This window comes from Nicotiana tabacum, chromosome 18, assembly GCF_000715075.1.
Source record: "Nicotiana tabacum cultivar K326 chromosome 18, ASM71507v2, whole genome shotgun sequence".
Taxonomy (NCBI): Eukaryota; Viridiplantae; Streptophyta; class Magnoliopsida; order Solanales; family Solanaceae; genus Nicotiana; species Nicotiana tabacum.
In genome coordinates this window covers 85,031,631-85,047,081 of record NC_134097.1, presented here as the reverse complement: position 1 = coordinate 85,047,081, position 15,451 = coordinate 85,031,631, and the positions used below count along the sequence as shown (strand labels likewise).

At 36.3% G+C, this 15,451-nt stretch overlaps 1 protein-coding gene and 1 long non-coding RNA gene across 2 annotated transcripts; both read left to right on the top strand.

Annotated features, from left to right (window-relative positions):
* Positions 1–607: 607 nt before the first annotated feature.
* On the top strand, positions 608–2,210 carry LOC142172806 (uncharacterized). The gene is made up of 2 exons (XR_012701777.1): positions 608–927; positions 1,473–2,210. It is a non-coding gene; the product is annotated as an uncharacterized LOC142172806 (long non-coding RNA).
* A 9,244-nt stretch (positions 2,211–11,454) lies between these two features.
* Positions 11,455–14,506, top strand: LOC107832215 (loganic acid O-methyltransferase-like). The gene is made up of 3 exons (XM_075236493.1): positions 11,455–11,829; positions 12,816–13,448; positions 13,978–14,506. The coding sequence occupies exons 1-3, from the start codon at positions 11,728–11,730 to the stop codon at positions 14,314–14,316; spliced, it is 1,074 nt and encodes a 357-aa protein (XP_075092594.1). The 5' UTR covers positions 11,455–11,727; the 3' UTR covers positions 14,317–14,506.
* Positions 14,507–15,451: the final 945 nt, after the last annotated feature.

Sequence of the window (15,451 nt, the reverse complement as noted above, 5' to 3'; positions counted from 1 at the left end):
TCTCTTATAAAAAGAACTTCACATATATATAAAGACAGTTAAAAATTAGGTTAGCTGCTAGATTCCCACATTAAGACACATAAGAAATAAAATGATTTAAATAAAATCTTGTCATTACCAGATTTTTATCTAGTTACTCTTTGGTAATCATCACTCAAGAACAAGTTAGGAAATTAATCGATAAGAAGAATTTCTACCATTTTCAAATATAAAAAAAGAAAAAAAAAACTAAAAAGTTCTAGGTGGACGAACATACACATATATATTGCATGCTAGCTTGCCTCTCTATTCCAAGTCCAAATATACGCTACAGGAAAAGAGGTCTTTAACGATCACTTCTTTATGAAAGGAAATTAATTCAGTCGTTATATGTATGCTTATAGCGGCCAATATTTATTCCGGTCGTTAAAGTTATCTTTTACTGTATTTTTTATGAGGGAATAATTTTCGGTCTTTCAAATTGTGTCCCCTCGTTATTACATCTGAATAAAATGAAAATTTATGTGCTAATTATTCCCTCCTTTTTTTCCTCAACAACTGTCCGCCCATATCCCCCAAATTAATCAAAAAAACCCTAAAATCTCCCGCTCTAATGTTATCCCAAAACATGTACACCAAATTCAGCAAAGAGGATGCAAAGAATCACGAACAAATATGCCCTCGCTGCAACTGCCCGCTACTCCATCGGCAAGTTCTTAAGCGATTAACACTATATATATATATATATATACAGAGCAAAACTCAACAAAAAATCACAAAACGATTTGGTCTTCTTGCTGTACGCAGCTTATAATTTGTGTGTTTTGTGATGAATCTGTGTTAACGCTAATAGATGGGTTTTGTTACTTGATGTGCTAATACTTGCTTTGTGGGTTCTGTCACCGCAGCTTATACGATTTGGTCTTCTTGTTGTGTTTTCTTGTCAAGGTAAACTCAAGTCGCTAAATTTGTGGTTGTAATTATTGTGAAATTGGGTCTTTTTGTTATCTCTCTGCTTTTCAAATTTATATGATCATTGTTCTATTTCCAGTATATTTCTTGCAATTATTCAATGCCCAGAACCAACTGCTTTCCATCAAAGTTGTTGTTTTCCTCATCTTCTACTTTCTCTACCATTTTATGCTTCTTATTATAATGCACGATAAGTAAATTTTTCGGATTCTTAATCTGTTATAGTTTGCAAGAGAGGTCCTATACGTGTTGCAGCTAGAAATTCTTATAAGGGGATTCATAATTTACACCTAATTCAAACTTTTATATATGTACAAAAATTTATCTCCTATTTGCACATTATAATTTTTCGGCGTAGTGAATTCAATTGAATCACTTGATTACATGTGGCTTTGCATTGTGATGATAGGCTATAATTACGTATTTTAGTCGATTATTACACTCTAATTTACTAAACTTTAGTCGAGTTGGTGTTTTAATCGCTAGTGTCTTGCACTAATTGTGTATTTTATGCCTTGTAGGAGTGATTCCGGGCTATGTAGATATTATGGAATGAATTCAAGTGATTTGGAGCTTTGAAGTTTGAGTAAAAGCCCAAGGAATTAAGCCGGGATCGTGTTTGGGGATCAACGGATAATAGTTAGAACGAACGAAGAATCGAGTAGGCATATTGCGCACTGTCTAGTAAAATGGACATAACCTTTTTCTCAGAACTCCATTTGGGCTCCACAATATATGGTTGGAAAGCTAACTCAAATGGCTACAACTTGCATGTTTTACGGTTTTCCAAATTTCTAGCAGAACAGGGTGAAAAGTGCGCATCGAGAGCGAAGTCGCGCTCAGGCCGTGCTCAGGCTGCGCTCGTCAGGCAGAATCAAAGTGGATATGCGCGGTCCAAGCGCGGCCGCGCATGTCCTATCCGGAAAATGTGTCCTTTTTCGCATAGGAGAAGGTGTAACTGTTTGGGACCAACTCTACTTGGTATATATACATGGAAAAATAGTATTTTAAGGAGGTTGGACAGACTTTTGACACAGATTCGACCTAAGGAGGCAGAGACACAAAAGGAGCAAGGCGGGGAATTCTTCTACGAGTTTTTCCTTCCTCTTCCTATTTTTCATTGTTGGTTATGACTTTTTTTATTGTAGTTTTACATACTATTATGAATAGCTAATTTGTTATCTAGGGTTTTGATGGAACCTGTTGTAGGATAAATTCTTGTTATGTTTTTATATAATTGAGCCGTAGTATTTTCTCTATTTGTTCAACTATATTATTCTTGTGGTTGATTGAAGGACCCACAATTAGTTGTGCCTATTTAGTATGTATTACTCGGGAGAGAGTGCATATTTAGGCAGTTGTTGAACAACATCACTTCTGACGTATGTGAGGAATCAATATCCAAGGGTTTAAAGGTAGGATTAGGGATAACGAAACTGTCACAACCCCGGTTCGCCCTCCGTGAACTATTGTGACGGCACCTAGTCTCTACGACTAGGTAAGCCTAACAATGCGGAAAAGGGAGAGAGGGAGACCACTGAATCAGTTGGCTCAGCTCTGAAAACTGAGTGACGAGAATCTGTCTTCACAAACAAATAAACAAAAATTGCGGAAGAAATAATTAAAACCGAAATAGTAAAATAAGATAGTTTTTAAGATGTTGCTCGGCATATACAATAACAACTCTCGAAGCTAACAACATTTTCCAAAATTCGGAATCTCATGAAACACAAGCTTTTGAATATCTAAAGTGTCTAACTCCAGAATATCTAACAATGAAAAGAAATACAGAAGGGTTAATACTTAAAGGGAGGATAGAAAGGGATTCTTCGGTCTGCGGACGCGGTAGATATACCTCGGAGTCTCTACAAGCGCCTTGTCTCAAACATGATAAATCTGAGTGGAAGTACCTAAATCAGCACATGAAAAACATGCACAGAAAGGACATGAGTACACCACAGCGGTACTCAGTAAGTGCCAAGCCTAACCTCGATCGGGTAGTGACGAGGAAGGTCAGGGCCCTACTGAGGTTAAATAAAATACAAGGTATAAAAGTATAGAATAAGACAGTATAATTAAGTGTAACAGTATAAATAACACATGATAGAAAGAACAATCATCAATTATAATAGAGACAAGATAATCACGGAAATAACAACCGGGGATCTCTTGGTATCCCAATCATGGAAATAACAACCGGGGATCTCTTGGTATCCTTAATATATGTTAGGGATCTCTTGGTATCCCGAGGATCTATTGGTATCCTAAATATATGCGAGGCTTACCTCCCAACGTTCACGATCAGCTACCATCTCATCTAAATCAGAAAATCGACCACCAAACTAAACCTTTTGTGCATATGACTCCCTTGGAGGTTCCTCTCCTTTGAATTCCCACACGAACGGGCGCATGTCCTCAATCGGGGGCCTCTTTTGCTCTCTCCCTAACTAGTGCATGACGCGTAGAGGCGCATAGGGTTGGAAACCCATGAGTATGAAGAATGGGAGATACGTCGACATATGCATGACCCTAGCAGAAGGGAACCAATAATAGTTCCAAGTTATTCTATCAGCATTCAATGAACCAAGTAATTTCTGCCAGGCCCTCACCCCCTCTAGAAGATTACAACTTGCGACCCTGTCTGGGTGGCATCCAATGTAATTCAACCAGTTTTCATTGAAATTTATTACTATTGGATGATGATAAAGGTGCTCTATGAACCACATCTGCAACAGAATGTTGCATCCCTCGAAGTAATCTTCACCCTCTTGGCGGCGGGTCAAAGCTCGAAAAATATCTCCCAAAATCATGGGAAGAATGGTATGATCCTCGCTACTTTGCAAATATGAGACCACCGCAACCAATCGAATTCTGATGCGCCTACCACGCTCTGGAAAGACCATGACCCCTAGAAATGATATCATGAACGCGAAGATTCTCAACTCCCTCCAAGCGTCGTAACTCAACTGGTTGACGAATTCTATGCCCGAGAAATTTTTGAACCCTTTCTCGTCCCCAAACCTATCATAGAGATATTCCAACGGAACCCAACCTTCGTTTAAGCAAACCATTGGAATTCGACGGAGACATAATTTCTTTAAAAAGTTGCTCACACCAACATTTCTCGGAGCAGCAGGCTTTTTCCCACGAAGGTCTCTCCCCAATCCGGTGAGCCCACATAACTCTTCCAATGTGGGCGTCATTTCGCAATCTTTGAACCTAAAGACATTGTTCGCGGGGTCCCAATAACCCACTAGAGCCTCGATTAAATCTCTATTAGTCTTAATTCCCATTATGTTTGTAAGGAACTTGAGGTGCTTAAATACTTGATTTTATTCCCATGTAGCAAAACTAGCCCACCAATTACAGAGAATACTCGGGGTATTATCTCTGATCAAGAACATAGGAGGTGTCTCGTCCCTTACCCTTTTCTGACTGCTTCTTTGTGGAGAACTCATGGTGATCCTACGAGTAAAATAAAAAGGGTTAGGACTTACCTAAACTATATGCAAATTATGATCATTCATTATTTTATTTTATTTTTTGGCCAATTTAGGACTCGATCTATATTTTTTAATTACAATATATATTTTGAAATTACCGGACACAAAAGTTGAGATGATAAAAGCAGAAAAATGGTTATTATTACAAAATGGCCCTTTAATACTTCCATAGAAGGCATAAAGGATGTCTCAGCAAAAAACAGCCAAATATAGGAACAAAATGATAAAAATAGACAAAATAAAAAATAAAAAATAATTATTTTTACGAAAATAACCCTTTGCTACTCCTATAGGGGTTAAAAAGTTGTCTCAGCAAATATAACCAGACAAAGCTAGATAAAAATGGCTATTTTTTGCAAAAACAGTTTTTCGGTACTTCTGGAAAGGTTTAAAGTTGCTTCGACAAAAATGGCCAGTCATAAAGGCAAATGGTAAAAGGTGAACAAATATGGATAAAGTAACTACTTTTACAAAAATGGCCCTTCGGCACTTCCCAGGAAGATTTTAAGGTTGTCTTGGCAAAACAGCTGGAGCATAAGGGCAAGACAGTAAAAGCTGACAAAAATAGGATTTTTTTTTTTTGAAACATGTGGGCTGAACCCGATGGAGGTTGTCTACGTATTTCACATCCGGTGAGAATCAAACTCGCGTAGTTTAGTGAAACTGGGTACTTTTCTCTTTTGATTTTTATGAAAATTAATCTTTACACCTCGTGCCAAACTACTAAATTTTTTTTTTAAAAGGTTATTTGCGCTAAACTATGAGAAAGACTCTTTTTTTTTCTTTTTTCTTTTTTTTTAATGATTCCGCTTCGCCAATTTTCTAAAGCCGGTCGACAATGCAAGTAAGCCTTCCAAATGATGTATCAAGTAGCACATACGTTAACATGATGGTCTTAAATAGGATACCTGTCTTATACGGACCCGGCCCCTGTGCCGAGTTTTGCTAAGTCAAATGATGTGATGCACATAGAGCGAACCTACTAGGGAAATCCGGTATGAGGTTTGTTCTTCTAGGTTTAAATCCTGGTGGAGAAGGTATCTAGACTGGCTTACTCGAGCGGACAACTCGAACCGAGGAGGGTCAGTGTACCGGTAGCATTGCTTTCCGGCTTAACTGGTGGTGCTCCCCGCCTAAAACATGTGTGACTAAAATCCTTCACCGGGTGACAAGCACCTCGGCTATCTCAAAGAAATCGGGCTATGTCAAGCAAATGCCCAATTTTTAATTTCAAGAAGACTCAGAGGGGGTGCGTGAGAAGACAGTTTATATGTACAGTTCAACAATATCGAAGCAGTAAAAACTGAACAGGCAGCACATTAGGCACAGATAAATCACAATATATACAAAATTAATAAAGCTAAATAAAAAGTCAACATGTATAAGCTCGAATTCTTAAAAGGTCCCCAGCAGAGTCGTCAGAGCTCTCACACCCATTTACTACCCCTCCAAAAGATAATGTGTGTTATGGATTGTGGGTTAAAGAGTTTTTTTCAATTAAAGTGACAAATTTGAAATAGGGATTATTTTGTTATTCAGAGTCGCCACTTGCAATTGATTTTTGGGTGTTCCAAGTCACCTTTTATTTGATCCCTATTCAAAGGAAAGTTTGACTCTTTTATTATTGATCTGCGAAAACAAAGTCCGGGTAAGGAATTTTGTTGACCGGGGAAAAGGTGTAAGGCATTCTCCGAGTCTCGTGGTTCTAGCACGGTCGCTTTATTGACTATATTTGGCTTATACTATTTTTTGGATAACTTGTGTTTTATTGGTTCTCATCTTTTACCTATGTCCGCTTTATCTCTTGATTAAAATTATGAAAAACAAATTATCTTGAAATAAGTTACGCGTTCTAATACTTATTTTGTTACATATCACAATTATGCCACGGAGACCATACACATAGCCATGATATTTAATTATTTAAAGCGCACCTAAATAAACTAGCGCACTTGAAGTATTTTCCTAAACTAATTTAAGATTATTGTAAGGCCAAAAGTTATGGAATTGTTTGTGGAAAAAGTGTATGATTTTAGATATTTGAATAAATAAATTATCATATACCAATACCCTACATCCCAACAATTGAAGCCTAAACTTATTAGTGTCCAAATCTTCCAAACTTTTAGCAAGTTTAAATACTATATTTTCAGAAACATGATTAAACATATAACATTTAAGGATTGATTTACATTATTATTTATAAAATTTAAAGATAAATAAATAAAATTACATAAAATAAGATTAAAAAAAAAAGGAAGAATAAATATTTTAATGCAAGATTTCCAATTAAATGAGTCTCCAAGAATATGTACAATAAATCAGACAAACGCCAAACAAGCATAAGCAAAGATGATCATCAAAGCCGGTGAACAGAGCTCCAACGGAATCCTCGACCTCGATTGTTAACACCACTCTTTGGCGTGTAAAAGGGGATGTTTTGAAGTATTTTTGTTGGGTTTTGGGGTGTTGAATTGCTGGAAATTTTCGAAAGAAAGAGGAAGAAAGAATAACACGAGTAGAAATTGTCGTAGCGTAGGAGAAGAAAAAATGTGTTTCTCTCAATTCTCCCCTCTCTTTTCTCTCCTTTCTCCCTTTTCTTCTCAGATTTTCTCTTCTATTTATAGCAAAATTTTCGAAATTTTTCAGAATTATTTTTATTTTTTTAAAAATATTTTATTATCTTTTAATTAAAAGAAATCTCACTTACAATTTGCTTTTCTTTTTTATAAAAAGAAATCCCACCTTTATTTACTTTTATTTTTTAAATTCCAACTTTAATTACTTTTATCTTATTTAAAATCTCACTTTTTTTTTACTTTTAAAAGAGGATTCCACTTATTTTACTTTTCTTAAAAAAACAATCCACTTTCTTTTGCTTTTCTTATAAAAATTCTACTTTATTTTACTTTAATTTTTTTTAATTTTCAGCTACCTTTATATTTATTTTTTAATTCCAACTTTCTTTACTTTTTATTTTTAAAAAATTTTCACAAAACTTTACTTTTAATTTTTCACTTTCTTTAACTTTTCAAAAGAGAATTCCACCCACTTTTACTTTTATTTATTTTTTATTCCATATTGCCCTTTTTCTTATTTTTTATATCTCACCCAAAAATTAAAAATAAATTAATATTTTTCGAATTTTTTATTATTTTAAAAATAAAAATAAAAAATAAAATAATAGTAATAGTAATAATTCACCTTTTAAAATTTTGTATTTTTACCCTATAATAAAAAGTGTAACAAAGCTAAAAATTGTAGGTTAAAACCCCTAAAATATTTACATAGAAGAAGTGACAAAAAATTAAATATTGTCAAAAATTAGGTGCTCACAGCGTGAACTAGTACGCGAACACGAAGAGTAGAATTGCATAGCTAAAACGCGTGAGGGGGACACGAACGCGATGAGGGATGAAGCAGAGCTTCGCGAACGCGAGGAGTGTTGCGCAGACGCAAAGAAGAATTTCCACGTGGTCAGCAGCAAAGCTTCGCGAACGCGAAAGGATGCTCGAGATCGCGAAAGAGGATACCAGAAGCAGAAAACAGCAGTTCAAAAACAAGAGAAAATGACTCGTAGCCCATCCGAAACACACTCGAGGCCCCCGGAACCCCATCCAAACACAGAACAAGTCATATAACCTAACACGGACTATCTCTAAGTCTCAAATCACATAAAACAACACCGAAACATCGAATCACACCAAGAATCGAACTTAGGAACTTTTCAAACCTTCTAACTTCCAAAACTCGTGCCAAAGACTATCAATTCAACCCGGAATGACGCCAATTTTTGCAGACAAGTCCAAAATGACATAGTGGAGCTGTTCCACCTCTCGGGATCACATTCCGACCTCGATATCACAAAAGTCAACTATGGGTCAAACCTCCCCATTTTCCAAACTTTGACTTTTCCAACTTTCGCCGAAACACCTCAAATTACCCTACGAACCTCCAAATCTTAATCCGGACGCGTTCCTAAGTCCAAAATCACCATACGATGCTATTGAAATCACCCACGACTCATTCTATGGTCGTTTATTCAAAAGTCCAATTCAGGTCAAATTTTCACTATTTAAACTTCCAAAACTAGGTTCTTTCTTCCAGTTCAACTCTGATTCATCCGGAAACTGAATCCAACCATGCACACAAGTCGATATACATAATGTGAAGCTGCTCGAGACCTCAAACTATCGAATCAGGAGAAATTGCTCAAAACGACCAGTCGGGTCGTTACAAAAACCCAAATCCATCATTCCACAGTTATCCATACAAGTACTGAAATCAAGACTTGTATACTCATTCTATGTGGTCTACCACCTTTTTTCTCATCTGGGTCTAGAATGACATTGAAATCACCCCCAATTCACCATGTACCATTCACCTGGAGATTAGTAAACTCTAAGTTACGCCACAGTTCTCTCCTTTCTTCAGGAGTGCATTTAGCATACACTGTTGTGATATAGAGATCACTTTTAGCAGCCTTATAATGCAATTTGATAGTAAGTTGTTGATCATGATTGTTCAAAATAGTGGTCATGTTGTTGCCTGACCACATGATCCAAATATGACCATTAATATTGGAGGTACAATGTTGATAGCCAAGGAATCTCCTACACCTTTTAATTTGATTAATATGGCAAAAGGTTCTAGAATGGAAACAAGTTCCACCTTATAGATGGTAATATTTTTTTTAATCTTGGTTAAGCTTTTTTGGTATTGACTCCCCTAATGTTCCAAAACATTGTACTTAATCATGGAAACAAAAATCAAGTTAGCATGAGTTTCCTCCTTTAGGAGATATAGTATCTTTGTTTTGGTTCTTTTTTCCTTTTTTCTTCCCTTTTTCTTTACCTCCTATGACCTAAAAGGATCCTTCCTTTGAGTCTGTTTGGAGTTGGTCTTCTAGAATCATGACTGTTATCCTATTAGGGGAGGTCACTTCAATTTGTTTGCTTATAACATATTTGTCTTGTTTTGGATTGGATTCTATATTGATATCAACTACCATATCGATCCCAGGAAGATTTCTAATCTCTGAAGGAACAGTTGTTGATTCATTGACATAATCTCTCATTGTAAGAGCTTTCTTTCCTTCTTGTCTTTTCTCTTGATCTCCATTTTTATTTGGATCACTATTTTCTTGTATCGATTCCTGATAAGCTTCTTTAGCTTCACTGTTATTGGTAGACCCAGTGTGATCCTTACTGCTTGGATTTTTAATAGAGGTATCTTGGCTATTGGCAGATCTAGTGTGACCCCCTTTTCGAATGTTGCTTGACTGTTATGTTCATTCTTAACCTCTTCATGTTCACTTTTCTGATTCATATTTTGTAAAGCCATAGTGATCTCTTTGTTGTTCTTCTTACCCTTGTTTGTAACATCAGACAGATTGATCATAGGCTTGAAAATAACTTTAGACTTCTTCTTGGGCAATTTCTTGTGTTTGCGCTTCTTAACTTTTCTGCTGGTTCTATCTTTGATATTTTTTCCACTTGATTATATATCTTATTGTCACTATTTAGAGCATTATTTATAGCACTGATATTTTCGGAAACATCCTATTTGTTATCAGTTTTATTTTCTTTTGTTTCATCCCTCTGATTTGCCATAGTTTTTTGAGCTTCCAATTCTCTATTTTCATCAGCTTTCTTCTTTCTAAAGCTCTACAGTTGATCATATTGTGTCCCAGCTTTCGACAAAATTTACACTATTTTGACACATTAAATTCTATTTTTTGCACAAAACCTTTCTGAGGGGCATTATCATATGTCTGTCCCACATAAATAGAGTCTGGCTAGTCTTTAAGCATGTCGATTTCGACTCTGACTTTTTCCATGCTAGGCCTCGTTCTTCCTCTAGTACCAATTGAACTCACCACTTGTTTTACATAGTTTCGTGCGTGCATATGAAAAGGTAAAACAGGAAGGAGGACCCATACCGGAGCAATAGGCAAATCCTCTTCAGTTTTCAAATCAGAGGACCATTTTTGCAGCCACATCTGTTGTCCTTCAATTTCAATCACCCTTCTGAACCAAACTATGTTAAAGTCTTCTTCATTGGTGAAATCTAGAAAAACATTATAGTTGTCATAAACCCCAATCTTGGCAGAGCCCTTAATCGAGATTAATTCCTTAAATTTTGACCTAATTTTGTCAATTTTGGCCTTGGTTTGAGGAATCGCCCAACAATTGTGAGCTTGCATTCTTTTGCCATAACACCATAATGATCTGTTGCCTTGAAAAGAGCTGCTAGCATTCCATTATGAGTGGTGTGAGTAGCTATAACTGATTCCTGCCATGGCGATTTTGGGGAGTCGGTACATTCGAGGTGGAGATGACTTTGGTAGCATAGGACCCATTTGCATCTATAAGTTCAGTACGTTGTTTCGCCGTTGTGTTTGGAGTCGATTGACCTTCCAGACGCGCCGGAGTGGCCCGTCCGGCGGGTCCATCGGTAGCCGTGTGTAGAAGACGTCGGTTAAAATATAGCCATTGTGGGTCTGGTTTAGAGAGAGAAGAGAGAGAATTTTCTTAATGCGCTACGGTATAATGAGTTCTATACTGAAAATCTTAAAAGTTGAACTCATTAAATCTAAATTCGGAATTTATCTTTGAATAGGTACTCGGATCAGCACATAGTGAAGAGGCGTTAGCGTCTATTCTCTTAGTTCCCACTGGATAAACCTTGTGTAAGAGAAAAATACCGTCCACGGCCAATATATTTGAAGAATAAACAAGGAAAAATAAAAACCGTTGTAGAATCATGCAACATGGACCTGAGAATGACAAATGCAAAAATGTTATAAAAAGAGACATTTAATAACTTGATATGTGTGCCCTAGCTACTTTGTATGTGGTTGGGATATTATAATATTGCCAGTGAATGCAGGATAATGTTTTGCTGGGGAATTGCCACTGAAATGTGGGGTACTCTTGGTTCAGAATATTATATATTGTCATATTGATGATTAATTTTTTCGCTTCTCCACTGAAAAGGAATGAAGAAAGGTAGGTTACGTTGCTTTTCTTTCTCCATAACATAACAGAGGGAGAATTACGTCGTGGCCAGCCTTCCAACCAAAATACAGTACATATTTTGGTGGAAACTTCCCCAATTAACTTAGCATATTGAAATAATAAAATAAAATAATTATTGATAGCAGTCATCTTAGAGTTGTTGCCTTGCAAAAAGGGAATCTGTGTCCCACTCACTCTATCCACATTTATATATATATAAGCAACAACTGTGGGGAGAAAAAGGAAAGCTTATAATGAAGAAAAAGTATCAAGCTTTAGACAAAATGCAAAGATATTATTTCCCAATGAATGCTGGTGATGGTGCCTACAGTTACTCCAGAAACTCCCAATTGCAGGTATTATATTTAATTTCTAGCTTAGCTTAACTGTTCTGAGAAACATGGAACGAAAAATATCTTGAATCCAGTGTTTAAAACATATATAGCTTTGTAACAAATAAGAATTTTCAGTCTTGCATGTGAACGTATTCTTTTTCACATATAGCTAGACAACTGCCTAAGCAATTTTACTATATAGATTCTTGTAATTCGAGTATATATTTACCAACAAAATCAACAACTACAACAACAACAACGATTAGTAAAATCTCACTAGTGAGGTCTGGGGAGGGTAGTGTGTATGCAGATCTTACCCCTACCCTGAGGGAGGAGAGAGGCTGTTTTCGAAAGACCACCGGCTCAAGAAGATGAAAAGAGACAATATCAGTACATAACATCATGAAAATGAGAAAGTAGATGCAAAAGAAAAACCGATAGAAATTACATGCACACGGCGCTATGAAAAACGAAAGAGTAGTAAGGCACAACATTGCCACTAGCTGACTTCAATAGAAACCCTACCATACTAGCCTTACAAAGGTACGAAGTAAGGAAAGACTCAACTATCTCCTAATCTACAACCCTAATACTCGACCTCCACAGCTTCCTATCAAGGGCCATGTTCTCGGAAATCTTAAGCATCGCCATGTCCTGTTTGATCACCTCTCCCCAAGACTTCTTAGGCCGTCCTCTACCTCTTCTCGTTCCCTCCAAAACCAGCCGCTAACACCTCCTTACAAGAACATCTAGACTTCTCCTTTGTACTTGTCCGAACCATTTGAGTCTCGCTTCCCGCATCTTGTCATCAATGGAAGCCACGCCACCTTCTCCCGAATATCTTCATTCCTAATCTTATCCATCTAGTGTGCCCGCACATCCACCTCACCAAAAATAGTACGTAACAAATTGCTCACATGAATTTTAGATATTAGATGTTGGTGAATTAGTATGCATGATAAAGCTGCAAATTCTTAGTCAAACTTATGTGTGTTTGTCAACTGCAGAAAGAAGTGCTAGATGGTGCTAAAGAGATGATAAGAGATGCAATTACTGAAAAGCTTGACATCAAAAGCCTGTTATCAGCTTCAATAAACACATTTCGTATTGTAGACTTGGGATGTTCAGTTGGACCGAACACTTTCTCAGCTATGCAACATATTATACAAGCTATAAAGGACCAATTCAGTACAGATTCCATTAATATTGTTCCTCAATTCCAAGTATTCTTCAACGATCATATCACCAATGATTTCAATACCCTTTTTCGATCCCTACCTGCCGATAGGTCTTATTTTGCATCAGGAGTTCCAGGGTCTTTCCACCGCAGGTTATTTCCCTCAGGATCGATCCATTTTGCACATTCATCTTCTGCTATCCATTGGTTATCTAAGTTGCCAGAAGAGTTATTAGATGAGAAATCCCCTGCGTGGAATAAGGGATTGATTCACTATGTAGATGCCCCAAATATTGCAGTAGTTAACGCTTATATTTCTCAGTTCGACAACGATATGGAAGTGTTCTTGAATGCAAGAGCTGAGGAGATTGTTCCTGGAGGAATAATGGTCCTAGTTTCGCCATTTTCAGGTTATCGTCTCCTCAAATTTTTCGGATCAAGTCTTATTGATATGGTCAATGAGGTATATTATGTACTCCATGGTTTTGCAAAGATTGATATCTGATACTCTCTCCATTCCATTTTATGCTGACACATTTTCTTTTTTATGTCTCAAAGAGTCACATTAATTTCCATATTTGAAAACTATCTACGTTTATCATTCCCATTTTAGCTAGATTTAATTATTGTGACCTATTTCAGATAAAAATTGAACTTTTTATGATGAGAGTGAAATGTGAATGGATATGTGAAACTCATGAAAAACTAGTTAGTTTTGAAGAAATTGACACAGAGATGGAGCTCCACTGCTCAATTAATGGAGCGGTAGATTAGGGCACACGCAGAGAGAAATATTCAAAATGTATAATGACAGCCTTTTATAGACTGATACAGGCTGTATCCTCACGTGCACGACATGTGCAACTAACCACCTCTAATAGTACTAACTAGCTCTAACAGTTATTAGGCAAGCTAACTAATCATTTATTATTTCAATAAGTGTTAGTCGTATATTTGGAATTGAGTTTTCTTTCTTTCTCACATATATACAGGGAATGCTAGATGAATCTCTAGTTGACGCATTCAATGTGCCAGTGTATTTTCCCTCTCCTGAAGACATGACTAAAGTGGTGGAGAAAAATGGCTGTTTTAGCATCGAGAGAATAGAGTTGACATATCCCCAATCAAAGCTTGTAGATGAGGCTGATGCAAAGAGTTTAATGACAAACCTAAGGGCTGTTTTGGAAGGAGTTTTTATCAATCACTTTGGAAGTAAAATCGCAGATGAAGCTTTTTCGAGGACTATTCTCAAAAGTGAAGACATCTCTGCATGGATGAAAGCTAACTACGAGAAACCATGCCAATTATTTGTCGTTTTGAAGCGTAAATGAATTTCTGTGGAGGATTCTGATTACGAAAAGGTTGAGCATAAAATGTCATTTAATTTTTAATAGTTTTATCATTCTCACGAGAATTGCTACTACTAAAACCATGTTCAAGTTAATTTACTCATCTAAGATATATGCATGGCTATAGCAGATTTGATGAATTGGGGATAAGAGCTTATATAATTCAAGCAATTATTGAATGCATAAGTCAAGAAGCTGTTGGTCATCACTCTTTTGTTATATTTAGAGGTTTCACGGTCAATCTCGAGGCCAAAAACTCCACTCTTCCTTACTCTCTTATAAAAAGAACTTCACATATATATAAAGACAGTTAAAAATTAGGTTAGCTGCTAGATTCCCACATTAAGACACATAAGAAATAAAATGATTTAAATAAAATCTTGTCATTACCAGATTTTTATCTAGTTACTCTTTGGTAATCATCACTCAAGAACAAGTTAGGAAATTAATCGATAAGAAGAATTTCTACCATTTTCAAATATAAAAAAAGAAAAAAAAAACTAAAAAGTTCTAGGTGGACGAACATACACATATATATTGCATGCTAGCTTGCCTCTCTATTCCAAGTCCAAATATACGCTACAGGAAAAGAGGTCTTTAACGATCACTTCTTTATGAAAGGAAATTAATTCAGTCGTTATATGTATGCTTATAGCGGCCAATATTTATTCCGGTCGTTAAAGTTATCTTTTACTGTATTTTTTATGAGGGAATAATTTTCGGTCTTTCAAATTGTGTCCCCTCGTTATTACATCTGAATAAAATGAAAATTTATGTGCTAATTATTCCCTCCTTTTTTTCCTCAACAACTGTCCGCCCATATCCCCCAAATTAATCAAAAAAACCCTAAAATCTCCCGCTCTAATGTTATCCCAAAACATGTACACCAAATTCAGCAAAGAGGATGCAAAGAATCACGAACAAATATGCCCTCGCTGCAACTGCCCGCTACTCCATCGGCAAGTTCTTAAGCGATTAACACTATATATATATATATATATACAGAGCAAAACTCAACAAAAAATCACAAAACGATTTGGTCTTCTTGCTGTACGCAGCTTATAATTTGTGTGTTTTGTGATGAATCTGTGTTAACGCTAATAGATGGGTTTTGTTA

Bases quoted from the DNA above. Each gene is read 5' to 3' on its own strand.
- LOC107832215 (XM_075236493.1), top strand. From the start codon at position 11,728: ATGAAGAAAAAGTATCAAGCTTTAGACAAAATGCAAAGATATTATTTC. The intron at 11,830-12,815 runs GTATTATATTTA...TGTCAACTGCAG, and splicing joins CCAGAAACTCCCAATTGCAG to AAAGAAGTGCTAGATGGTGC. The intron at 13,449-13,977 runs GTATATTATGTA...ACATATATACAG, and splicing joins TTATTGATATGGTCAATGAG to GGAATGCTAGATGAATCTCT.